General features: G+C 41.4%; 2 protein-coding genes across 4 annotated transcripts in view; one reads left to right on the forward strand and one right to left on the reverse strand.

Annotated features, from left to right (window-relative positions):
* Positions 1 to 2,789, forward strand: part of ND-15 (NADH dehydrogenase (ubiquinone) 15 kDa subunit) — a 46,703-nt gene extending 43,914 nt beyond the window's left edge. The window contains exon 3 of the mRNA XM_068352783.1: positions 2,551 to 2,789. Within this exon, the coding sequence (XP_068208884.1) occupies positions 2,551 to 2,658 (108 nt within the window). The 3' untranslated portion in view covers positions 2,659 to 2,789. The remainder of the gene's footprint in view (positions 1 to 2,550) is intronic.
* Positions 2,790 to 2,936: 147 nt separating this feature from the next.
* LOC137622259 (peroxisomal membrane protein PEX13-like) overlaps positions 2,937 to 26,434 on the reverse strand; it is a 31,392-nt gene continuing 7,894 nt past the window's right edge. For 2 of the 3 annotated variants that reach the window (XM_068352782.1, XM_068352781.1), the window contains 5 exons: positions 21,667 to 21,783; positions 21,380 to 21,510; positions 11,549 to 11,811; positions 10,547 to 10,727; positions 2,937 to 5,928 (listed from right to left, as the gene is read on the reverse strand). In XM_068352782.1, the coding sequence (XP_068208883.1) occupies positions 5,240 to 5,928; positions 10,547 to 10,727; positions 11,549 to 11,811; positions 21,380 to 21,510; positions 21,667 to 21,783 (1,381 nt within the window). In that variant the 3' untranslated portion in view covers positions 2,937 to 5,239. The remainder of the gene's footprint in view (positions 5,929 to 10,546; positions 10,728 to 11,548; positions 11,812 to 21,379; positions 21,511 to 21,666; positions 21,784 to 26,434) is intronic. The other variant, XR_011040392.1, reaches the window with a different exon arrangement.

Raw genomic sequence — 26,434 nt, forward strand, 5'->3', positions numbered from 1 at the left:
ATCTCTAGCTCACTGATCATCGGCCCGCGATCGATCGCTTATCATCAATGGCTTACCATCACCAATTGACTATCATTAAACTATTCTGCTGTCTCTCAAAGCAGATTACCAACTACCTTGGCTGACTGACCAGACAGCCTTCATCTGCCTGTCAGTTACCATCTTTGGCTCACAGACCGCCGATTCACCGATCATCGACAATTCACCAGCAGTTCGTGACTTGGACTTACTAGTCAACCTCTGCCCGTAGTTCCCTAGATCAGAAGGTATACAACACACTTCTCGCTACTGGCCGTTCGCCATCACACCAATCCACTAAAGTGATCGGCAAACTATCGAAAACCCTCATCAGCGGCTTGTCGACAGGGGACTACTTGCTAGCACTCTCCAACTGCACAGTAATCACGATACCCAACCATTAACCATTGATTAACATTCTCCAGACTGATTCTACTCTAAGGAATAGCATCAATTCCATCAGGGCGCATGGTAGGGTTAAGCGTTGCGTTTCTTCTATCAGTTTAAGGAATTCTCTCTCAAGGAAGAAACTTTACACAGGGTATCGCGTCCGATCCTATACGCCACGAGTCAAGACCACAGCGTCAACAATCTCCCATGCAAAAGGATCCGCAAGGAGCTGCCCCTTTGAGTCGATGTCCACACCATGTTGGAGTTCGGACAAGGGCTAAGACCTCAGGTCTTCATTTGCACACTGGACCTATAGGACACATACGTCCAGGCCCAAACCATCCATCTAGGAGGGATTGAAGATACAGTCTAGACAAATAAGAAACGCCAGTTCAGAGCAGTGTGCTTCGGTCTTTCCACTACACCCACCCTGGTCTCATAGAATTGGCTTCTGTCTCCTCCACTTCTGGACAACCTTGCATTAGCACCGGAACTTCTGAAGTCTTTTTTACCAAGATCCAGTGATCGAGGTAAACTTGTGGAAGTCTTTCCTACTTCCCTCTCAGAAGACTGGTGTATCTGGGATTGATTCTAGACACCAATCTCCACAAAACTCAAAATGAGAACTCCCAGCCCAGAATGACTCGAGTCCGATTGGAATCAGGCCCTCGATCCCCCAGACATTTTGACCCCCATGGGACCAGAAGTTTGGATGAACCTCAAGGGATGGGTGTCAGTCAAGAATCTGTGGTATGGTATAACCTTCTCATCCTTCCCCACCCCTTGGACTTGATGCTGTGTTTGGAACACATCAAAAGAAGAGAGGAGGGCCCATAGTGCTGCACCACACGACCTCAGCCCTCTGGACAGAGTCCGAAGTACCTTCACTTAAAAGAGGACAGAGGACAGCTTGAAGGTTGGAAACAGTAGAAGACCCCGTGGCTGCCAAGAAATACTCAACTTACTTACTGGGTCTCTCTAATGGGAAATCCCAAAACAATACACATACTGCTTGGTCAATCTTGAAAGGGTTATGACGCAGCAGGCTCTGGCACATAGATCCTTCTCTATCTCAAGAGTTAAGGTTGTAGGATTTTGTTTTTTTGACTGGAAGCAAGAGTTCTTTGATCCACAGAACTATTCAGAGACAAATTAGCAAGATTTAACTAATGCAGCTGCATAATAGGCTTTGACTTTCGAGGGAATCGGTAGTTGATTTAAGTGCTACCTGAAGGTGGCACTAAAGTTGCTAATGAGTGCAAGAATGTCAACATGACGCAGACTTAACTTATCTGCTTCCATTGATACACCTGTGAGGCAGAATCCTAAATACTCATATCTTGCAGGGATAGAAATGGCTGATGCTGCGGTAGCATCCCCAATTACTCATTGCCATACACAGCCCTATGAACTCATACTCCACTAAAGGGGCAAAAATACTAGTGAAAGATAAAAGGAATGTTTTTTTTAAGAGTTTTAGGTTTGACAATTAACCAACTTAGAGAATTCAAACTTTATGACCGCCAGGCGAGGTTTACGGAAACAATGGAAGCACTCGTTTCCCAAAGTATTTCTTCCAATCTTTAGAGATAAGGTGCCAGACTTGTTCTTCCTAGAATTGCGTTGTTATTGCAAATTTTCTTTCAGACCTAGCTTGGAAGATACTACCTATCCGTCAAATTATCTGTACTGGTTATGAATGTAATGTGTAGTTCTGGAGCTATAAATTTATCTAGTACTGTACTATAATTATTGATAACCCATGACATAGTTCAGTATAGTACGTAGTTATTTGACTGGTGATGAAGTCATCTATTTTTCTGCACCTACCTCTAAGAGATTGGCCATGGAAAAATATCTCATGGCAAATGAGCTGGTGGTTCTACATAGTTAAGTGAATTTCTGGAATCTATAGTTAAAATCCTAGCACATGTTTTTATGAAATAAGAAAGCCACGGCCAAGTTGGCGAAATTATATACTGCATGTACCTTGTTAACTGCTGACATTCATAGGAACAGTGTTTCAGCAACTTTAATAAGAATCATTAATAAATATAAATATTAAAGGTGTTAAGTATGAATTCAATCTATTTCTTATATTAATTTTTCCTTTTGAATTGACCAAGCTCTTTTATTCTTTAGGTTGCAAGAGTTCAGGCCATGCGAGTCGAGCGTCATCGTCAGTGGTTAACAGGCGAACGCAAGAGTGAGGATCATTATGCACCATCAGCAAGAATCGATGGTTTTTAGTGTTAAAATTCTAGTACAGTACAGTATTGTATATACTATCTGTTGTTTAATAATGCAGTAAAGTTAAATTCCAGGTATTACTTTGTGTTGTACATTTTGGAGAAATTAATTATTAAAGAAACATTACATGTCCTAGTTACTCATTCCTCCAGTTTTCAACATTATTGTGATGAAATGGGCAAGCCTATTGCTTAAACAATTCTATAATTTTTTTTTTTTTTAACATTAAAAGTACACCTAGGACATGAATATCTTACCAGCTAATCATACACAATAACTCCAAAAAGGATTTTATTATTAGTTACAGAACGTACTAAAAACTTAATGAATAAAGTTTAACATCATGGCATTCTGAATACATTGTTTCAGAGTACAGTATCACAAACCTTTGTCACGAATTACACAGAAAGGATTATATAAATTTACATAGTCAATGCAGGGTTACAAAATTTCAGTGTACAGAAGTACCAATACAGTAGTACTAGTAATGCCTCTTGCATAGTATCATTGAACATGAAAACTTCAATTAAGTTCATTATGCCCTTTGATCAAACTGTATTGCTATAAACACAGCACCTACTTTGAAAATATGCAATTTTGAACTTGAGTTTGTCCACTAAAAATGGCAACAAATTTACTGTCTTTAGAATAGCAAAACTTAATAAATTCTGTCCAGTCAGACCTATTGTTCTCACAGTTGATTTAATGAATTCTGTCCAGCCAGGCCTCTTGTCTTCACAGTTTTTACTTGAATTCTGTCCAGCCAGGCCTCTTGTCTTCACAGTTTTTACTTGAATTCTGCCCAGCCAGGCCTCTTGTCTTCACAGTTTTTACTTGAATTCTGTCCAGCCAGGCCTCTTGTCTTCACAGTTTTTACTTGAATTCTGTCCAGCCAGGCCTCTTGTCTTCACAGTTTTTACTTGAATTCTGTCCAGCCAGGCCTCTTGTCTTCACAGTTTTTACTTGAATTCTGTCCAGCCAGGCCTCTTGTCTTCACAGTTTTTACTTGAATTCTGTCCAGCCAGGCCTCTTGTCTTCACAGTTTTTACTTGAATTCTGTCCAGCCAGGCCTCTTGTCTTCACAGTTTTTACTTGAATTCTGTCTAGCCAGGCCTCTTGTCTTCACAGTTTTTACTTGAATTATGTCTAGCCAGGCCTCTTGTCTTCACAGTTTTTACTTGAATTCTGTCTAGCCAGGCCTCTTATCTTCACAGTTTTTACTTGAATTCTGTCTAGCCAGGCCTCTTGTCTTCACAGTTTTGACTCAATAAATTCTGTTCAGTCAGGCTTCTTGTCTTCACAGTTTTGACTCAATAAATTCTGTTCAGTCAGGCTTCTTGTCTTCACAGTTTTGACTCAATAAATTCTGTTCAGTCAGGCTTCTTGTCTTCACAGTTTTGACTCAATAAATTCTGTTCAGTCAGGCTTCTTGTCTTCACAGTTACGATAATCCACTTTGTTAGATCCACAAAATATTTTAAATAAGTTCAGATTCTTTGTGGAAAATACTGAAAAAAGGAAATGAGGATAGGGAATAAGGATTATACAGAACAAAAAAGGTATAAGGACTGCACAAATAAAAATGTGTACTGTATACATACTAGAAATAAGATAAATAAAGAAGAATGATGAAAATTCATGATAATACAGCCGTACTGAATGTGTGCACTAGTCTCGGCTTTTCCATTGTAGTTAAACTAGAATGGAAAGAGTGCTTGTAATTTATACTGTACAGGAAAGAAAGAAAATTCATTTAGTGGAAAGGGTGTAAAAATGTTTGTACAGTACAGTACTGTGTTGTATACTTACAGTGATAATATACAATGCAGTTAGTGAACTACATATGTGAAGACAATTTAGCAATATTTAGGATTTTTGTTGACTTAATTGTGGTCACTTCGTCAGAAAGGCTGATGTAGAGTTACCCTAGGGCATAAATACTCTGCAATTTTCAATCTTCTCGGTGGTCTTTGTTACCCAACACAAACACACACACCCTGCGAAGATCTAGCGACGTCTGTACACCAAAGTTACTAATGCCCCGTATTAGTCGATCACAGCACTAAGCATATCAACCTGGCAAAACTGAGTAAGAAATTCATGAATCAAACTTTTTAAAATATCTTGGAATCTTTCTTTTAACAAATCCCAGTTGTATATTTAACTAGTACTTATACTGCAAATTTTAAGCAGTAAGCAATTGAGTATATAACCAAGCTCATAGCACTTTAAATCAAAGGTGTAAGTTTTTAAGATTTAAAAGTCACTAGAACTCGGAAGTAAAAATAAAAACCTTGAAAACTTACTTTGGGAAAAAAGATCGGAATGATCGGAACTTCGAAAGAGAAATCAAAGAGTTACATTTCTCCCAAACTATTTTCCGTTCACAAATTTTTAATTACTGTACAGTATTTCAAAATTTGTGCCAGCTTATTAAAGAAGTTTTTTGATAAATACATTCTTTTGAATTATAGCATTATGGAAAGATATGCACATCCTAGACTATAAGCTTAAGGTACCCTGGAATAAAAATGACTAGTTTAAAATATAATGCATGTAATAAAAAAATAGCACCACTAAACTATTTTCCATTTGTCTCACTTTTCTTTTCATCCAAAATTGGGACACACACTTCAGTCTTATCAACACAAACGCTCTCTCTCTCACCTTCCACGTCACTTTGAGAGCTACTATCTGACTCTGTGTTATCACTGGTAGGTACCAACTGATTTACTGTTGAAGATGTACCACATTGTATTTCTCCAAAACTTGAGCTGCTTGATGGAGTGTCATTTCTTATATCTTGTTCAAAAGTTTCCTTGTCAGTTGAATCCTCTCTTCTCATCATTTCTTCCCGATTATCAAGGGTTAGCCTACTTTTTGCAGTCTCGGAAGATTTTTCGGTTAGATCCAGATTTGGCGAAGCACTCTGGCCATCCACTTCTTTCCCAGAAACTGCTGGTCTTCCTGGTCCTTCCATGTTTGTTGGGGTTTCCTGTCCTCCCATATTTTGAACCGATGATGCTTCTGGTGATAGAATTTTCTTTCCAACATCCGGTTGCCAAGGTATGTCGCTATCTAGTAAACTAGCCTGTTTTACGACGTCTGTTCTACAACTTGGTGGGACATCGGATGAACTCTTCTTCTTCACAACAGGTTCAGAGTTCTTTGCAGGGCCAGGTGATGACGACTTCTGCTCGCCTTTCTTCAAAACTGGCACACTCGGAATTCCAGGAGCTACTCTTGCCCGGATTACACTTGACGAATTGGCTGAAAATTAGCAAATGTACTGTACTAAGTTTTATTATAATCTACATGTATGGTACTGAGAATTATAGCTTATACATAAACAGCATCAACCCATTATAAATTCATTATAGAATTGAAGACTATAGAATGAATGTACTTTGAAAAGAGATGACTCTAGATCCTAAAGTTGGACACTTGGGTAGGAAGAAGGCCGATTAAATGTGAAAGGCAAAAAACATTAACTAACTTTCTTTGGGGATTTTGAATTATAGAAATGACAGAATTATTCTTCTAGGTTTCATTTCCTATGGGTGAAAAAGCTGATCTAAATTATAGAAATTACCAGATTGTATGACTTACAATATATTAATCAAATTAAGATATAATGTATACTACTGTATTCACTCGTAATTTCCCAGATATGTTGATGCCTTTATCAGATATGAAAATTTTATACAGTATAAATAGTAAAACTTCAATTATTACAATACTGTGCCATACTTTACTTTAAATACATAATATATATAAACATACAGGTAGGTATCAAACAAACTTCCAATACATACATGTAAAAAATATATAAATGATGACAATTAATGATTAAGCCAGTTAACAATAAAATGAAGTTCCTGGTGAAATTTATCATTACAATGAACAATTGAAAACTAAAAATTTATACCCATCAAAGTTCACGTATTTTTCAATTACAATGTACTTGAAAATAAAATTTCAAAAGCAAGCAAATTAAAAATAATTGATCAAAACACGGAATATTATTCAGCTGTGATAGGTATATTTATAAAGGACCACCACAAACTTTATACTACCATTTTACTAAAAGAGAATCATGAAAGGTAAGTGACCATTGGACTGTCAACAGTACTAAGCTGGTGTGGCTGATAAACGTGTTACTTTTCATTGGAAGGTCATTAATTAACCATTTTCAATGCAATCAAATGCTTTGCAAGAATAAGAACCCCTAATTGTATCTCTTCTAATCACAATATACTGAAATTTAATCTCAGGTTTGGGATTATCTTAGGAGTTTTAGTAATCAGTTTTGGAATTTCACAAAAATCTCTACTAGCTGAAGGATATTCTTAGATTATCATGGGGGTAGTGGTAGTGTCTAACCCTTTAGTTGTTCGTGTTCATCATGTCAATGAAAAGATAAACAGGAGTGCGAAAAGTAGTCTTCAGAGGCTGTATGTGCAAAAGACTTAGTATTAAGAACAAAATTTAGAGGTCATGGAAATGTTAAAAGAAAAAGAAAACTGGAATGAAAATCAAATTAAGAGCACACTTTGAAGAGTTCACTGAAATATTTGAAAAAGATGAATGGAAATAGGAGGAATGAAAATCAAATTACACTAAATAAAGAATAGGGGAATTGGAAAGAGCAAAAGGAAAATATGCCTCTTAGAGGGTAAACAGTATTTTTATACTCTTCTGGATATAACAGCCTATCACACTGGAAGCTCGAAGATTGCTAAATATTCTTGCTCTTTTATCTTGAATTTTTGGCATGCATCAAAAGAAATGAGGAAGATAGAGGTCGAAAACTGTTGTAGATTAATTAGCTGTTTTCAATGCAATCAAATGCTTTGCAAGAATAAGAGCCCTTGATTGAATGTTTGCAAGATATAGGCAGGTCATACAAACTGTACAGCTTTGTTACCTTGGGGGCTCATTAGGGCTATGGAGAAAAGAACTCGGTGGTCAGGGAAAAAATGCCTGCAGCACCAAGGAAGGGAGATAGTTGGGGGAATGATGATTAAGGGGGGGGGCGGCCAAAATACCAATACATATATAAAATATATGGGGGTATAGGAAAAAAACACAAAATCCTGAAAAAATCACTGAGCTTCGTAAGGCAATGGAGAATGCGTATACAAAATATTTTGTCAAAATTCCTCTTACTTTCATAGTTACAGGGTATTTAGTAAAAGTAACTCGGTAAACCATAAACATTGTTCCCTACAAGAAAATGCAGTATTTCTTATCGTAAATTTTTATAATTATTACATTTTAGTGTAAAAGAAATTGTGAACAATGGCATCTGTATAACTTCCACGAGTCGCATACGATGTAGTATTACACCCTTCGTCCTTCAGTCCTACCACAAACCTCAGAGAGAGTACATGCCTGAGTTTGACCTCTGACATTCACTCATTTTTACTTTTGTTATTCTCATTTTCAGCAAGAATTTTATCATTTCAAAGAGGAAAAGAAAATCTAAATCTTGCTAACATAAGGAAGAAGAAAATTAGCTTTATTAAGCATTCACAAGAGGGTAATATCGGTAGTGCACACACACACAGAGAGAGAGAGAGAGAGAGAGAGAGAGAGAGAGATGTGTGTGTGTGTTGTTTGGATGGAGAAGCGACGGCCTTGCCTGAAACAACCACAAGGAGCAAGATATTGAGCTAAAGGATCTTCGTTTAAGAGTAAATTATGATGAATAACTTTGTTTTCGTTTATCAATATCCAAAAAGGAACATAAAATTCATAACAATCAGGATTTGTTAATATTGTCTTTGTAAAAATACAAAGGAAAACTTTGAACGCCTTCTGACTTTCACTCATTTTTAAGTTTTTCTTGTTTTCAGCAAGAAATTTATAATTTCAAAGAGGAAAAGACAATTTCAACATCTTGCTAACATAAGGAAGAAGAAATTTTGCTCTATTAAAAGTTCAGAAGAGAGTAATATCGGTAGTGCGCGCGCGCACACACACAGAGAGCAGCCACTTTGTCTCAAAGGAGCCAAAAGAAGCAAGATATTGAGCAAAAGAATCTTCATTTATGATATCATGATAAATAACTTTGTTTTCTTTTATTAATAACCAAAAATGAACATGAAATTCATAATAATCATGATTTATTAATATTGTCTGTAAAAATACAAAGAAAAACTTTGAACACCCGTATCTCAAAACTCCAGTATACTTATTGACCTTCAAACTCAATAGTCTCTTTAGTTTTCAAGATACAGCATTGAAATTTGGTATATAACTTAGAAATAAATTATAAAATAATGAAATGAAGCCCTTTTTTCCAAATTTAGTTTTCATATTTTTTTTCTTTATTTTTTCCGTTGTTATTTTTAGGGTTTATTTTTTTACCATAATGAAAAAATTCATATCGGGCAAAAAAATTACTTTTAGGAAAAAAACTTCATATTATTGGAGGTCTATATCAGGTCTATTTACGGAAGTAATCCCAGATTTGAGTAATAATTATCAACGGAGCAGATAGAATTGAAAAAACAATAATTTTCAGGATAAATCGCCCTGGTGTCGCAAAACCGAAGGTCAGAGGCAAAAAATCCTATGCAGTTTGGAGATGTCCTGAGTCACCTTATTAAGAGGTATGAATGTCAAAGTCCTGTCATTAAAAATCAGCAATAGCCGGCCGGCCCCCTTAATGAAAAGGTCCTATTAACCGTATAATAGAGCAAAGACACTTAATTGACACATAAGAAATGAGTTAGCAGCTAGAGTGGATATGAATGTTTTGAGGTGATTTGGCCATGTTGAGAGAATGGAAAATGGCTGTCTGCTAAAGAAGGTGATGAATGCAAGAGTTGATGGGAGAAGTACAAGAGGAAGGCCAAGGTTTGGGTGGATGGATGGAGTGAAGAAAGCTCTGGGTGATAGCAGGATAGATGTGAGAGGGGTAAGAGCGTGCTAGAAATAGCAATGAATGGCCAGCGATTGTGACGCAGTTCCGGTAGGCCCTGCTGCTTCCTCCGGTGCCTTACATGACCGCGGAGGTAGCAGCAGTAGGGGATTCAGCATTATGAAGCTTCATCTGTGGTGGATAACGGGGGAGGGTGGGCTGTGGCACACTAACAGTACCAGCTGAACTCGGTTGAGTCCCTTGTCAGGCTGGGAGGGACGTAGAGAGTAGAGGTCCCCTTTTTGTTTTGTTTCATTTGTTGATGTCAGCTAACCCCCAAAATTGGGGGAAGTGCCTTGGTATATGTATGTATAAGGCTTGTAACAGATGCAGCACATGGCCAACAAAAAGGAAAATGAAGATTAAAGGGGTAAAGCTAGATAATCTTAAGCATGGCTAGGGTATGATGAAAAGACCACATTATGAATGAGGAAATAGCTAACAGATGTAGCCACCAGGAGCTATATAGGCTTTGAAAATATGAGATGATGAATGGTTTATCAAAAAATAGGAGAAGGAAATTATGGAAAATTATGAGAAAAAGCTAAAACGGATGGAAATCCTTGTGGAAAGTGTACAAGACATCAATTTCACTACTCGGTACTTTCCTTGATGCATTTACATGTTTGTATCTCCCAGTTGCTTTGGTCATTTTCTTTTAACCATTGTGACTTTTCCACTTTTAATCTCTACGAGGACATTCTCTTAACCTTTTCAGATATCTCACTCTCTAATAATTCCAATGTACAGTTAGATATTATCCCATCGAGTGTCTCCCCATGTTCCTTTCCCAATATCACGCTGAAAAATTCCTTGGCTTCTTTTTTATTCTATAATTACAGAAACTATTACTTTTACTATAATTAAAAAAACAAATTGGATGTCAGAAAATAATCATAGTTAACTCCAGATTATCATAAAACAACTTTCTATTTATTTATACAAATGAATGAGACATACCCGAGCCTTGAGGTGCTGAACGTTTTTTCAAACCTAAAATTTTTATGTAATTAGCAGGCACTAGGCCCATTTCATTTCCGTTGGATGCAAGAAGCCACCCTCGCACTTGGGGCTGAAGATCTTTGGGAGCTAGAAACAAACTCTGTCCAGTCTGGAAAGACAGCTCTTTTCTACTCCCAGCCTGTAAAAAGACCATATTTCAATGTAATCCACTTCTGATATGATAATTTCTATAGATTTTACAACATAAATATGCTATGTAAAAGTTTATTATTGTACTGTAATCAACAATCAACACCATAATTACTAAGGAGTCACACAACTCACCGCAAGAAATTTGTACAGGATATTCACATCAGACTAAACAAACCAGCTCTTAAATTACAGATGTAAAACTGGAGCAGGGCAAAGTTCAAGAATTTGTAAAGCTAATCAATACCAAAGATAAAGTCAATGCCAAATGAACTTTAAGTGTCTCTTAAGAGGTTAGAATGTGTGACGCTCTATATAGTAAACTCCTAAAGAATATTCTTTCAAGTACAGTGCTTGTCGCCAATACTGCCTGGGATATAGGGAAAACATGAGGGATTTGCAATGAAACTGATTGTTAGCATTGCCTGATTTTATTAACTTGCAAGATAAACCTCCATAAAAGTGCATTATCGAATTATGTCATATGATGTGTAATCTCTATGGAACACCACTACTAAACCATCAAAAATGAGTATACTGTATAGAGTATGTGTATTTATGGTCTTATGTATTGCACTAAGTAAATTCCCTTATTTCTCATGGGACAATTTAGAATACTGTACGATAATACTAGGTTCAGAGCTCACTCCCAGAGAGAATTAAACCTAAAGCGAGTTACTACTGAATATGCCGGTGTAAAATTAAGGTCTGTATTAAGGTGGCATTTGCTTTTCAACTCTTGAAAGGTCTGTATATCCACAAAGCAGTTATTAGGCAAAGTAACAAAGTTAAGAAAATTTTTGGCTTTACCTGAAAACTATACAAGGCTACTGCTGCATAGTGTTCACTAATGCCTTTTCGCCACCCTTGAGTTTTCTGAGTAGCATCGGATGCTACTAAAGATGACAGGACATGCCAGATGAGGTATGGACCGCCGCAAACCACAGCAAAAAACATAACAATGGGCCACGAAGACCTAGACTGTTTCAGGTCTGCTTCAGTTAAGGATGAAGTCGCCGAACTGGCTGCATTGCGCCACGCTGCTTCCAAGCTGGGGTCTTGGGACCTTAAACCTGTTAAAAGTAATACTGATTAGCTTTTCATTATTAAAATAGGAACTACACAGTAAACTAAATGAGATACCTCAACATTCCAATTGTTACAGTTGTGTATTATTACTATCATTATCATTACTGTTACTGTACTACACAAGCTACAACATTAGTTAGAAAAGCAAGGTGATATAAGACCAAGGGCTTCACGGAAAATGACCAATGAGGAAAGGAAACAAATAAACTATAAAAGGGAAATAATAAAAAATATAAAAAATCTTAAGATCAGTATCAATATTAAGATATATATATATATATATATACAGTGAAGAAAACCTTATGTCAACCAGTTCAACATAAAAAATTTGATGCAAGTTTGAACTTTTGACATTCCACCAACTACCAGATTAGGAAGATCATTCACCAATCAGGTCACAGCTGGAATAAAACTAGAATACTGTGTACTTTTGAGCCTTCTGATGGAGAAGGCAAGATTGTTAGAATTGACTGCATGCCTAGAACTACATACAGGATTAGAAGATCTGAATGTAACTATTGTTAGAATTATGAAAAATCTAATGCAACATGCATAAAGAACTAAATGAACAACAATGCCAGAGATAAACTTACACTGAAGGATAGGATCAAGAATGTGTTCGATACATACTTGTACTAGGTCTTCGTCGCACAACATGCGAAACAATGAAGGCAATCAAACCCCCATTGTTCAAAAGTTTACTCTTGCCAAAGCAAAGAAGAGAGAGTATTGAGGAAAAGATCCCTATGACATCCTCATATGCTGGCTGGAGATGCATGCACCAGTGCCATGAGGACAAGGACCATCTTACCTCAGGATAGGAGAGACTGCTTGAACCTCCCTTTGAGCATGGACTGATCCCCTGAGGAGTAGGGATAGGAGGCTTGAACCTCCCTTTGAGCATCGACTGATCCCCTGAGGAGCAGGGACCCATACTATACCAAGAAACTTCCTCTTCTATTATCTTGAAGAAGAAAGACTGTTTTAGGGGAAACAACCTATGCTGGCCTCCTCAGGTTAGGAGGAGGCACATACACCTGTGCCCTAAAGATGAGGACCAACCCACCCCTACTTGAATCCATCTTTGAGGATGGACCATTCCTCTGAGCATGAGCAATTCAAACTTGACCAAGGAGCTTCTTTAGAAGTGGCATGTGAGGAAGTCCTTGTTCTACTAAACAGTGTTCTGGCCAGAGATAAATTCTCTACAACCCCAGAGAGATTATCTCTCATAATGGGGCACCACTTGACAAGACTATCCCAGTGTCCCATGGAAGGGCCCAGGAGATGGTCGAACACATTCTACCCTACCTGGATGGTGCACACTCAATCATTGGGGGGATCATAACATGCTGCCGGCAAGTGACAAGTACTTGCCATACTAGGATCAAGCCAAAAGAAATAGTCACAAAGTGAACTCAAGGTCAGTACATACCCTTAACTGGCTTATGGTGCTGGTGATTGGTGCGTCATGCTCTGCTTAAACGACTCCGAAGGAATCAGACGGCGGGGGAGCTCTGTTACTCCCTCCTAACGAAGGAGAGCAACTCAATAGGGCAAATGATGATCCTCCAATTTCATGGCAGGAATGAGAAAAGTAGTAAAAAAGTTCCCCCTCACTTGGCCTACATAACCATCTCACCAAAGCTTAAGGTAACCATCATCAGGCGAGATCTACCACTAAATGTCACAAAGAACTTCTTACGAGGGGGCTCCTGTGCAACCACTAGTGGTTATTCATCCTCAAAAGTGTCTTCAAAAGAGAATAGGAAAAAGGAAGGAGGGGTTTGTAGAGCGGGGAAGAAGACATAAGGAAACTCGCAACTCCCTTTCCCAACAGTTCTTCCTTACTGCTAGTAGTTCAGCAGTTCCTACTGACTAGGAACAGGTTTGGTACCACTTGTTTGCAGTTACGAATACAAGGAAAAATTCAGTCTAACAGCAGGGTTATGTCGAAATAATAGCAGTATGAGTATGTCAAAAACAGATCTGTACTTAGGAAGAAACCAGCATCAACAATCCTAACCAGCTCTCAGAGAATACTTTTACTTAATTGTATAGTACTACAGCAGTGAGTGGCTGGTAATTTGTCCAACCCACTACCTACAAACATAACAAGATTCAATATGAACAGTTGCCAATTCAGTGATTAGTCAATGGTCAAAAGATGTGAAATGTTATTTTCATTAGTAAAATAAATTTTTGAATATACTTACCCGATGATCATGTAGCTGTCAACTCCGTTGCCCGACAGAAATCTACGGTCGGGATACGCCAGCGATCGCTATACAGGTGGGGGTGTACACAACAGCGCCATCTGTGAGTAGGTACTCAAGTACTTCTTGTCAACAAGAAATCAATTTTCTCCTCGGTCCACTGGTTCTCTATGGGGAGGAAGGGCGGGTCCTTAAATTCATGATCATCGGGTAAGTATATTCAAAAATTTATTTTACTAATGAAAATAACATTTTTCAATATTAATCTTACCCGATGATCATGTAGCTGATTCACACCCAGGGTGGTGGGTGGAGACCAGCATACATGTTAACAAAGAAGCTAAGTATCCCGTATTTCATTTTAGCAGTTATTCAAAATGACAAACATAAAATAAATAAGTACCTGGTAAGGAAGTCGACTTGAACTATTACTCTGCCTTTTTTAAGTACGTCTTCCTTACTGAGCCTAGCGGTCCTCTTAGGATGCTGAACGACTCCTAGGTGCTGAAGTATAAAGGGCTGCAACCCATACTAAAGGACCTCATCACAACCTCTAACCTAGGCGCTTCTCAAGAAAGAATTTGACCACCCGCCAAATCAACCAGGATGCGGAAGGCTTCTTAGCCTTCCGTACAACCCAAAAACAACAATAAAAAGTATTCAAGAGAAAGATTAAAAAGGTTATGGGATTATGGGAATGTAGAGGCTGAGCCCTCACCTACTACTGCACTCGCTGCTACGAATGGTCCCAGGGTGTAGCAGTTCTCGTAAAGAGACTGGACATCTTTGAGATAGAATGATGCGAACACTGACTTGCTTCTCCAATAGGTTGCATCCATAACACTCTGCAGAGAACGGTTCTGTTTGAAGGCCACTGAAGTAGCGACAGCTCTAACTTCATGTGTCCTTACCTTCAGCAAAGCAAGGTCTTCTTCCTTCAGATGAGAATGTGCTTCTCTAATCAGAAGCCTGATGTAGTAAGAAACTGCGTTCTTAGACATCGGAAGAGAAGGCTTCTTGATAGCACACCATAAAGCTTCTGATTGTCCTCGTAATGGCTTTGACCGTCTTAAATAGTACTTAAGAGCTCTTACTGGGCACAGTTCTCTCTCTAGTTCGTTCCCCACCAAGCTGGACAGGCTTGGGATCTCGAACGACTTAGGCCAAGGACGGGAAGGAAGCTCGTTTTTAGCCAAAAAACCGAGCTGCAAGGAACATGTAGCCGTTTCAGATGTAAAACCTATGTTCCTGCTGAAGGCGTGGATCTCACTGACGCTTTTAGCTGTTGCTAAGCAGACGAGGAAAAGAGTTTTTAATGTGAGGTCCTTAAAAGAGGCTGATTGGAGCGGTTCAAATCTTGATGACATTAGGAACCTTAAAACCACGTCTAGGTTCCAGCCTGGTGTGGACAACCGACGTTCCTTTGAGGTCTCAAAAGACCTAAGGAGGTCCTGTAGATCTTTGTTGGTGGAAAGATCCAAGCCTCTGTGGCGGAAGACCGCTGCCAACATACTCCTGTAACCTTTGATCGTAGGAGCTGAAAGGGATCTTACGTTCCTTAGATGTAACAGGAAGTCAGCAATCTGGGTTACAGTGGTACTGGTTGAGGAAACTGCATTCGCCTTGCACCAGCTTCGGAAGACCTCCCATTTAGACTGATAGACTCTGAGAGTGGATGTCCTCCTTGCTCTGGCAATCGCTCTGGCTGCCTCCTTCGAAAAGCCTCTAGCTCTTGAGAGTCTTTCGATAGTCTGAAGGCAGTCAGACGAAGAGCGTGGAGGTTTGGGTGTACCTTCTTTATGTGAGGTTGACGCAGAAGGTCCACTCTTAGAGGAAGAGTCCTGGGAACGTCCACTAGCCATTGCAGTACCTCGGTGAACCATTCTCTCGCGGGCCAGAGGGGAGCAACCAACGTCAACCGTGTCCCTTCGTGCGAGGCGAACTTCTGAAGTACCCTGTTGACAATCTTGAACGGCGGGAACGCATACAGGTCGAGATGGGACCAATCCAGCAGAAAGGCATCCACGTGAACTGCCGCTGGGTCTGGAATCGGAGAACAATACATCGGGAGCCTCTTGGTCATCGAGGTAGCGAATAGATCTATGGTGGGCTGACCCCACAGGGCCCATAGTCTGCTGCAAACATTCTTGTGAAGGGTCCACTCTGTGGGGATGACCTGACCCTTCCGGCTGAGGCGATCTGCCATGACATTCATATCGCCCTGAATGAACCTCGTTACCAGCGAAAGCTTTCGATCTTTGACCAAATGAGGAGGTCCCTTGCGATCTCGAACAACTTCCTCGAATGAGTCCCTCCTTGCTTGGAGATGTAAGCCAAGGCTGTGGTGTTGTCGGAGTTCACCTCCACCACCTTGTTTAGCTGGAGGGACTTGAAGTTTATCAAGGCCAGATGAACTGCCAACAACTCCTTGCAATTGATGTGAAGTGTCCTTTGCTCCTGATTCCACGTGCCCGAGCATTCCTGTCCGTCCAGTGTCGCACCCCAGCCCGTGTCCGATGCGTCCGAGAAGAGACGGTGGTCGGGGGTCTGAACAGCTAATGGCAGACCTTCCTTGAGAAGAATGCTGTTCTTCCACCACGTTAGCATAGACCTCATCTCTTCGGAAACAGGCACTGAGACCGCCTCTAGCGTCATGTCCTTTCTCCAGTGAGCAGCTAGATGATACTGAAGGGGGCGGAGGTGGAGTCTCCCTAACTCGATGAACTGGGCCAGCGATGATAGTGTCCCTGTTAGACTCATCCACTGCCTGACCGAACATCGGTTCCTTCTCAGCATGCTCTGGATGCATTCTAGGGCTTGATTGATCCTTGGGGCCGACGGAAAAGCCCGAAAAGCTCGACTCTGAATCTCCATACCAAGATAGACAATGGTCTGGGATGGGACGAGCTGGGACTTCTCTATATTGACCAGGAGGCCCAATTCCTTGGTCAGATCCATAGTCCATCTGAGATTCTCCAGACAGCGACGACTTGTAGGAGCTCTTAAAAGCCAGTCGTCCAAATAAAGGGAGGCTCTGATGTCTGCCAAGTGAAGGAATTTGGCAATATTCCTCATCAGTCTGGTAAACACAAGAGGTGCCGTGCTTAGGCCAAAGCACAGGGCTTGGAACTGGTACACAACCTTTCCAAAGACGAACCTTAGGAAAGGTTGGGAGTCTGGATGGATGGGGACGTGAAAGTACGCGTCTTTCAGGTCTAACGAGACCATCCAGTCCTCCTTCCTGACCGCTGCTAGGACCGACTTCGTCGTCTCCATCGTGAACGTCTGCTTGGTGACAAAAGCATTGAGAGCACTGACGTCCAGCACCGGTCTCCAACCTCCTGTCTTCTTCGCTACCAGGAAGAGACGGTTGTAGAAGCCCGGGGATTGATGATCCCGGACTATGACCACCGCTTCCTTTTGTAGCAAGAGCGACACCTCTTGTTGCAACGCTAGCCTCTTGTCCTTCTCCTTGTAGTTGGGAGAGAGGTTGATGGGAGATGTAGCTAGAGGGGGACTGCGGCAGAACGGAATTCTGTACCCCTCTCTTAGCCACTTCACAGACTGAGCGTCTGCACCTCTGCTCTCCCAAGCTTGCCAGAAGGTCTTGAGTCTGGCTCCCACTGCTGTCTGGAGAGTAAGGCAGTCAGAACTTGCCTTTTGCGGACTTGGAACCCTTCTTGGATTTGCCACGGTGACTGTCGGCACGGGTACCTCCTCTGCTGGAGGTTCTGCCACGAAAGGGCGGGATGAACCTAGTAGCAGGAGTGTCTACTGCTGCAGGGCGGAAGGGTCTAGGCACGGAAGGTAAGGTTTTAGCCTTACGTGCGGAAGATGCCATAAGATCATGGGTATCCTTCTGGATAAGGGAGGCAGCCATCCCCTTAATCAGCTCCTCCGGAAACAGACACTTGGAGAGAGGAGCAAACAACAACTCTGACTTCTGGCAAGGAGTGATACCAGCCGATAAGAAGGAGCAAAGATGTTCTCTCTTCTTAAGCACTCCCGAGACGTACGAAGCCGCAAGCTCACCAGACCCATCCCGAATGGCTTTGTCCATGCTAGACATGATCAGCATGGCAGAGTCCTTATCCGAAGGGGAAGTCTATCTGCTTAAGGCTCCCAAACACCAATCGAGAAAGTTGAAGATCTCGAAGGCCCGAAAGACTCCCTTCAACAGATGATCCATGTCTGAAAAGGACCAGCAGATCTTCGAACGTCTCATAGCCAGCCTGCGGGGAGAGTCAACCAGACTTGAGAAGTCGCCCTGGGCAGAGGCAGGAACTCCCAAGCCGGGTTCCTCTCCCGTGGCATACCAGACGCTCGACTTGGAAGCAAGCTTGGAAGGAGGAAAGATGAAAGCAGTCTTTCCCAGTTGCTTCTTGGACTGCAACCACTCTCCCATAACCCTCAAAGCTCTCTTGGATGAGCGTGCGAGAACAAGCTTGGTGAAGGCAGGAGCAGCAGACTGCATGCCCAGAGCAAACTCGGAGGGAGGAGAGCGAGGGGTTGCAGACACAAACTGTTCAGGATACAAGTCCCTGAACAAGGCAAGGACTTTACGAAAGTCTAAGGAGGGAGGCGTAGACTTGGGCCCTTCAAGGTCGGAGTGCGGTTCATCCAAATGAGCAGCTTCGTCATCTGATACTCCATCATCCGAAAGCTGAGTAGGAAGTGGCAAAGGCAGAGCAGAAAGCTGAACGGCTGAATCCAGCAGTACGGGTGCATGCGTAACTGCTGCGGATCCAACATCATGCCGCTGCTGGTCAGTCTGCGAGCTGGCAACAACAAAAGCAGAGTGCTGGTGCGTGGGAGGGGTTGCGGTGGGTTGCGGAGCATGCTGTATGGTATGCGGAGCATGCTGTATGGTATGCGGAGCATGCCGCATGGGTTGCGGAGCATGCCGCATGGGTTGCGGAGCATGCCGCATAGAGTCAGAACCCGGCAGCTCTACAGCACCTTCCCACTGCTGATGCGGTAGCTCACGCATGCCAACGGATGGAGCAGCAAGAACATGCGTCTGGCAGAGTGGACTGCGCATCGGTGGTGGAGCTCTCACAGGTGGAGTGTGGGAGCAGGCAGCCGCAGTATCTGCTGAGCGCACAACCTCGGCGGGTTGTAGGTTAACAGGTGCAGTGTCAACCTTCTCAGCATGATACTCCTGCATGAATGCCGCAAGCTGAGACTGCATAGTCTGCAGCATGGACCACTTAGGGTCTACCGTGGTTGGAGCAACAACAGACGGAGCAGAAGTCTGTTGTGGAACCACTCTACCTCTCTTGGGCGGCGAGTCCGAACTGACCCAGTGGCTACACCTGGGCCGTTGGACTCGCTCGGAAGGGACCTTACGTTTGAGTGGTCGTGAAACCTTGGTCCATCGTTTCCTCCTGGAAACTTCTTCCACAGACGAGGAATGTAAGGGCTCATTCGTCTGTTTGTGGATGGGACGATCCTTGACAGATACGTCCGCAACCACCGAGGATACATCCGTGCGCTGATCAAGGCCTGCCGAACCCTTTGGTCCTTCGACATTGCTTCTCCCCTGGGCTTGGGAGCTTGCAAGAGGTCCCGGACTGGGAGGACAACTGGCACGCACAGATGTACCCTCATGCGCAACACTGACACTGACACTTTTCACATCACTAGCACTGATAACACTTCCCACTGCACTTTTCGCTTTCAGCTCTTTGACATCTGCCAAAAGCTGATTACGGTCATTAGCCAATGACTCCACTCTGTCACCGAGAGCCTGAATGGCACGCATCATATCCGCCATGGATGGCTGAGCACTAGTAGCAGGTTCGGGAGTCACCACTACAGGGGAAGGAAAAGGTTGAGGGGCATGGGGAGAGGAAAAATCCACAGAGCGAGAAGAACTCCTCCTGATTCTCTCCTTCTCTAACCTACGTGCATTTTTAAGGAATTCGTTAAAATCGAATTCCGAAAGCCCAGCGCATTCCCCACATCGATCTTCCAATTGACAGGATTTACCCCTACAATTGGAACAAACGGTGTGAGGATCTATAGAGGCCTTCGGAAGACGCCTAGCACAAGCCCTAACGCTACACTGCCTGTACTTAGGGACTTGAGAATGGTCAGACATCTTGAATGTAGAAGTAGTCAAGGGGGAATTCCAAAATCTAGCAAAGTTCGTTAACAATTAATCCAAATTAATTCCAAAAGCTTGCTAAGCTAATGATAAAGCTTCCTGAATAGCGAAGGCTAAACTCTAGAGTGAATACATCACCAAATCGTGAACAACAACTCCAGAATCAACAGCGTATCCAAGTAGGTCTTGCCGGCGGCACGACAGAGGAAAAATTGAGTTCTTGTTGACAAGAAGTACTTGAGTACCTACTCACAGATGGCGCTGTTGTGTACACCCCCACCTGTATAGCGATCGCTGGCGTATCCCGACCGTAGATTTCTGTCGGGCAACGGAGTTGACAGCTACGTGATCATCGGGTAAGATTAATATTGAAAATTCTAATTTCCATACATCTTTCAATGATGCAACAGTACAAACTCTATTCTTTGCTTCCCAGTGTTACTCAGAGTTTTTTTTTTCTTTTCTGAACTCTTCTCTCATACCCAATGACATTATCAAATCCACTTGCCTTTTTTGATCAATCAAGCATTAAACACTTTTTACCTAACTTTTTTCTGGTTGTTTCTTTTCTGTGATATCTCCAATTAATCTATCATTTATAAACTCTTGAATCATGAAGCTTATTAAGACTCAGAAATTTAATTCAGTCATTTCAAGTAATTTTAACTAAGAATTCCTGTTCAATTCTTTGACTGATGAAAAGTAATCCAACCTCTACAGTTTGGGTATACCAGTTTTCTACAACTTGGTAAGAACATATGGTTAAAATATCAAAACTGCTTCTAAATGATAAAGTCTCTATTTATAATCAAACAAAAATTTCCCATTAATAACAAAAGCTTATATCTCTATCAAACCCTCTTCAAAATAATATATATTTTTTTATTCCCTATCATGCTGATAAGAGGGGAGAGGTCCCCCTTTTTGTTCCATTTGTTTGATGTCGGCTAACTCCCAAAATTGGGGGAAGTGCCTTGGTGTATGTATGTATGTATGCTGATAAGAGGGTGCTTCCAATTTAATCTATAAGCTTGATACTCTTGCCAATGGCCTTGACCTAAACCACAAACTTAAAAAGCCTCACTTACAACTCACCCTTAGCAAACATGCACTGTACTGCAAATATTTTTTAACTGCTGCACAATATATCCATTAATACAGGTAACAAAGACAAAAAAAAGTTCTATGAAATCATCAATACCGAATCCATGCATCTCCAGGTCTTACCAATAATATAAAGAAGTTTTTTCATGATCCACTTCAGGGTCCTCACAACAGCAAGGGCAGAAAATATTTGAGCAAAATGAGACTTCATTCTGGAAAAGTGCTCTGCAACTCCTAATACTGCACGAAAAGAACTGTTTTGGAAGAAAGTAACAAAATCATTACACTTATGTCTCCACTTCAATATAATAAAGATAGCACTGTCTTTACAACAACATACAATGAATAGTAAAAACAAAACATACATTTCATGAACTTCCAAGCATACAAATCAAAACACTATACTATACCTATACACTGCATGGTAAGTAGATTCTAGCATCATGCTCACAGTGCCGAATGCATGAACAATACTTTCTATGCTTTGGAATGCTTGTCGAGAGCTGTCCTCTGCAACTTGGATAAATCTGAAAATTCAAGAGTTACAATAATTATGGCATCCTTCTAGTTCAACATTTCATACTTACCCAATAAAATGCTTAGCCTAGTAAAAAAAAAAACTATACTCCGCCAAACCTACGAAGGTAGTTCAGCTTTACTTCTGGACAAAAAACATGTTGCCATATTTCCGACATTGTTTTTCTAAAATAATGAGAAACCGATTCAATAGTTACAATAATTATGGCATCCTTCTAGTTCAACATTTCATACTTACCCAATAAAATGCTTAGCCTAGTCAAAAAAAATTTTAAACTATACTCCGCCAAACCTACGAAGGTGGTTCAGCTTTACTTCTGGACAAAAAACATGTTGCCATATTTCCGACATTGTATTTCTAAAATAATGAGAAACCGATGTCATTTGATAGTTAGAGCTTTTGCTCAGTGAGCTTATGCTTCAACTGAAAAAAAAAATACAATTTAACCATAAAAGAAACCCTTTCTGGTACAACCCAGGAGCATAAGTGGTGGACTACCGTTAAATCTGCACTCTTTGGTGTAGATGCATAGTTCCTCCTTTACTTAAACCAGATGGCTCTGTCACTCACTGTCCAAAGGAAATGGAAACCCTTTTGTGTTTGATAGCAAGCAGAGTAATGCGAAACTGAAACTCAAACTTCCTCATTCCTGTTTTCCTGAGGCTAAACTAACTAGTTTAGCTTTTCAATCTCGTGAAATTAAGGCCTTGTTAATGGACCTTGATGCTTATGAAGTTGTAGACCCAAATGGTATTTTTCCCTTGTTTTTTATAAAGACTGCAGATTTCTTAGCTCCAAAGTTATGTTACTTTGCGCAAGTTACCAAGAAGAGGAGCTTTTAGCACTTGCTGGAGAATTGGTAATGTTACTCCACTATGTAAATGTGTTTGTGGTCGCTCAAGTCCAACTGATTACCACCAAATTTCCATAACTCCCATATTATCTAAAGTTTATGATCGTCTTTTGGCAAAACATCTTAATAGGTTTGCTGAAAGTAATCATCTGTTTCCTAGTTTACAATATGGTTTTTGTAGAGGCCTTGGAGTATGTGATGCCCTTCTTACAATCTCCAATGCTGTACAGAAATCCCTTGATTGTGGTCAGGAAGTTTGAATGACTGGCCTTGATTTTAGTGCTGCCTTTGACCGTGTTAATCATGAGGCCCTTGTTTTCAAACTCCAACAGTTGGGAGTGGGTTGGTCGTTTCTTAGCAGCAATATTGAATTTTTAAGTAATAGATCGATATGAGTTGTTGATGGGCACCATAGTGAGTATAGGAATGTGATATCTGGTGTTCCTCAGGGCAGTGTTCTTGGCCCATTACTCTTTATACTTTATAAATATTACATGTGGTTTGATCTAGAAAACAAGCTTGTTGCATATGCAGATGATGCTACTCTCGTTTGCATCAATTCCATCTCCTGAATGTAGATCTAGGGTTGGTGAATCCCTTAATAGAGATCTAGCTAAAATTAGTGCATGGTGCAAATTATGGTGTATGAAGCTGAATCCTGACAAAACTCAAAGTATGATTGTAAGTAGGTCAAGGACGGTGGCTCCTCAACATCCGGAGGTCAGCATTGATAATATTTCTTTAACTTTGTATGACTTAAAATTTTAGGTGTGATTCTCGACAGCAAATTTACTTTTGAGAAACACAATAGGTCTGTGTCTTTTTCAGTTGCACAAAAAATTGTCTTATTGAGAAAGTCTTTCTAGATTTTTGGTGATAAATCTATTCTGAAGTGACTTAATTCTTTCATTTTACCTTGTTCCGAGTATCGTTTTCCTATCCGGTCTTCAGCTGCTGATTCTCATCTTAATTTGTTGGACAGGAAACTAGGGTCTATTAAATTTCTTATTCTTGATCTAGATATTAATCTCTAGCAGAGTCGTTCAAGTACAGTAGTTCATTATGCAATGTTGCATAAGATTTTGTATAATTCTGACCATCCTTTACATTCAGATCTTCCCGGACAGTTCCATCCTGTTCGTAATACTAGGTATGCAGTTAATTCTAATAGTCAGGCCTTCTCCATCATGATGCTCAGTACTACACAGTACTCTAGAAATTTTATTCCAGCTGTGACCAAGTAGTGAAATGATCTTCCTAATCGGGTGGTTGAACAGCAGAACTTCAAAAGTTCAAACTCGCAGCAAATGTTTTTATTTTGAACAGGCTTACAAAAGTCCTTTTATAGTTTATATATAAAATATGTTTTAATGTTATTAATGTTTTAAAATATTTTATTTTAATTTTCATTACATCTTATATAATTTATTTATTTTCTTATTTCCTTTCCTTACTGGGCTATTTTTTCCCTGTTGGAGCCCTTGAGCTTATAGCATCTTGCTTTCCCAACTTGGGTTGTAGTTTAGCTAGTAATAATAATAATGGAACTGTTAAAGGGCCAGAAATACAGCCTTCTTCTCTAAGAGAGACTGACCAGAGGCCTGAGGTCATGTGGTGCAGCACGTGGGCCCCCTATTCTTTTTTTTTGAAGCGTCTTAGAACAGCACCAAATCTGGGGGGAGGACGAGAAGATACTCTCTCTTTCGTAGGTTCTCGTCTGACACCCACCATTAGAGGTCCGTCTGTTCCGCTGATGCCATGGGGATCATGATGTCCAGGGAGTGGAAGGCCTGATTCTACAGGGACTCAAGTCGTCACTGGAGAGATTGAATCCTGAGGCGACTGCTGGGAACTAGACGGGCCAGAGATGAAAGGTGTCCGAGAAGACGTAACCGCATCTAGGCTGGAAGTTTTTCCGTCTGAGAAAAGATTTTGTGACCTTTCTCGGCCTCATTATCCTGTCGACTGATGGGAAGGCTTTGTGGAGATTGATGACTACTATCATGCCTAGCTATATCAGTGTCTGCGTATGAAGCAGGGTGGACTTCTTGAGGTTTTCCATGACCCCAGTTCTTGGCAAGGCCTCAGAAGTTTGTCTCGGTGTTGAAGAAGGGTTGCCACCGAGTCCGCTAGGATTAGCCAGTCGCCCAGATAACGGAGGAACTGATGCCAATCCTGTGTGCCCGAGATGATACTAGGGTGAACAACTTTGGTGAAGACTTGAGGTGCTGTGGAAAGACCAAAGCACAGCACATTGAACTGGTATTTCCTGTTATCTAGGCTGAATCTTAAGTACTTCCTTAAAGAAGAATGGATTGGGATCTTGAAGTACGCGTCCTTTAGGTACAGTGATGAACATGAAGTCCCGTGGTCTTACCTATTGTCAGACTGTGTCTGCCGTCTCCTTACTGAACAGAGTTTGTTTCACAAACTTATTCAGAGCTGAGAGGTCGATGATGGGTCTCCAGGCGCCAGATGCCTTTTTCACAAGAAAGGAGTCGACTGAAGAAGCCTGGGGACTCGTCAAGGACATCTTAGAGAGCACCTTTCTTCAACAGGGTCTGGAATTCTGTCCAGAGGGCTAGCCCCTTTGCTGATCCCATTGCAATGAAGTCTATTGACACTGGATTCCTGATCAGGGGAGGGAGAGATCTTGTCAACGTGACGCGATACCCTGAACAAATCACGGAGATTATCCAGAGCTCGGCCCCGAGTTGCTTCCACCTGTCCCAGCAACTTTGTAGGCAAACCCCCACTGGTGGACAAGCTGGGGGAATGCCTTTCCTAGCTTTTGTGGCATTGGACACTCCCTTTAGGAAACTTTCCTCCCCTGGAGGACTTAGTGTCTTTCCCGTCTTTAGTCGGAAAGGGCTTTTTAGACACCACTGTCTTCACTGCCGTCTTGTTCGTCATGGTCCTTGCTGGATGGGACTGCTGAGTAACTAGTGGTTTATAAGTCTTGGATGTCAAAGCTCTGTGGAGGAGGGAGTCCTGGTGGGACTTCCTCCATCTCTAAACAGCATGTTCCATATCCTTTTGCTCAAACAGAGAGGATCCATCTAAAGAGGAGTTCTTGAGCCTAGCAATCTCAGCATTTGGGACCTGCTGATGGAATCTCTCAGACACTGCATATCGACTTTTCAGAAGGGGGTTTGTCCATAAGTTTCAGACTTGATGGGCGAGAAACTCAATGGTGCGTGTACCTCAGAGAAGGAAAGTTTCCATCGCTTTCCTGGTTCGTTCCTTGGAGAAATCCTCGGTTCGAACCAGGGGCCCCAAACCACTGATCCAGCCATGAAGTAGCCTGCATGGCATACTTTGTGACCTTCTCCTGGTTGAGGATCTCTGATGCCGAGAAAGAGACCTGACGGCTGGAGAGCCTCTCTAGAGAGACTCCCTAGGTGAGCTCTTCCAGAAAGTGATTGAGAGAAGAGCTGGACATGGCTCATCCAAGATCTAAAAATACCTCCTCTGCTGGACACGAAATGGGAGAAGATTGGTGGTAGAGCTGGAACGTTGGGAGGAAAGCTCTGAGAGCTGTTAGGTGATCTTAGCTCGGGCACCCTTTAGCCTGGTCTTAAGTAAACCCAGTGAGTACCCTAATAAGAGCCAGAACTTGCCAGAATGCATGTTCTAACTCTTTCTGCTCCCCCAACTAAGTGGGACTAGCAGCTAAGTCTCCTTCTTCCACCCCAGAGAGCTCCTCTCGGGGTGGGTCGTGGGCATCTTCGGGATCCTGAACCCTTCTGTGGAGCCACCTTTCCCTTTCCCCAGTGGTCATGCTGTA

The sequence above is a fragment of the Palaemon carinicauda genome, chromosome 29, assembly GCF_036898095.1.
Source record: "Palaemon carinicauda isolate YSFRI2023 chromosome 29, ASM3689809v2, whole genome shotgun sequence".
Lineage (NCBI taxonomy): Eukaryota > Metazoa > Arthropoda > Malacostraca > Decapoda > Palaemonidae > Palaemon > Palaemon carinicauda.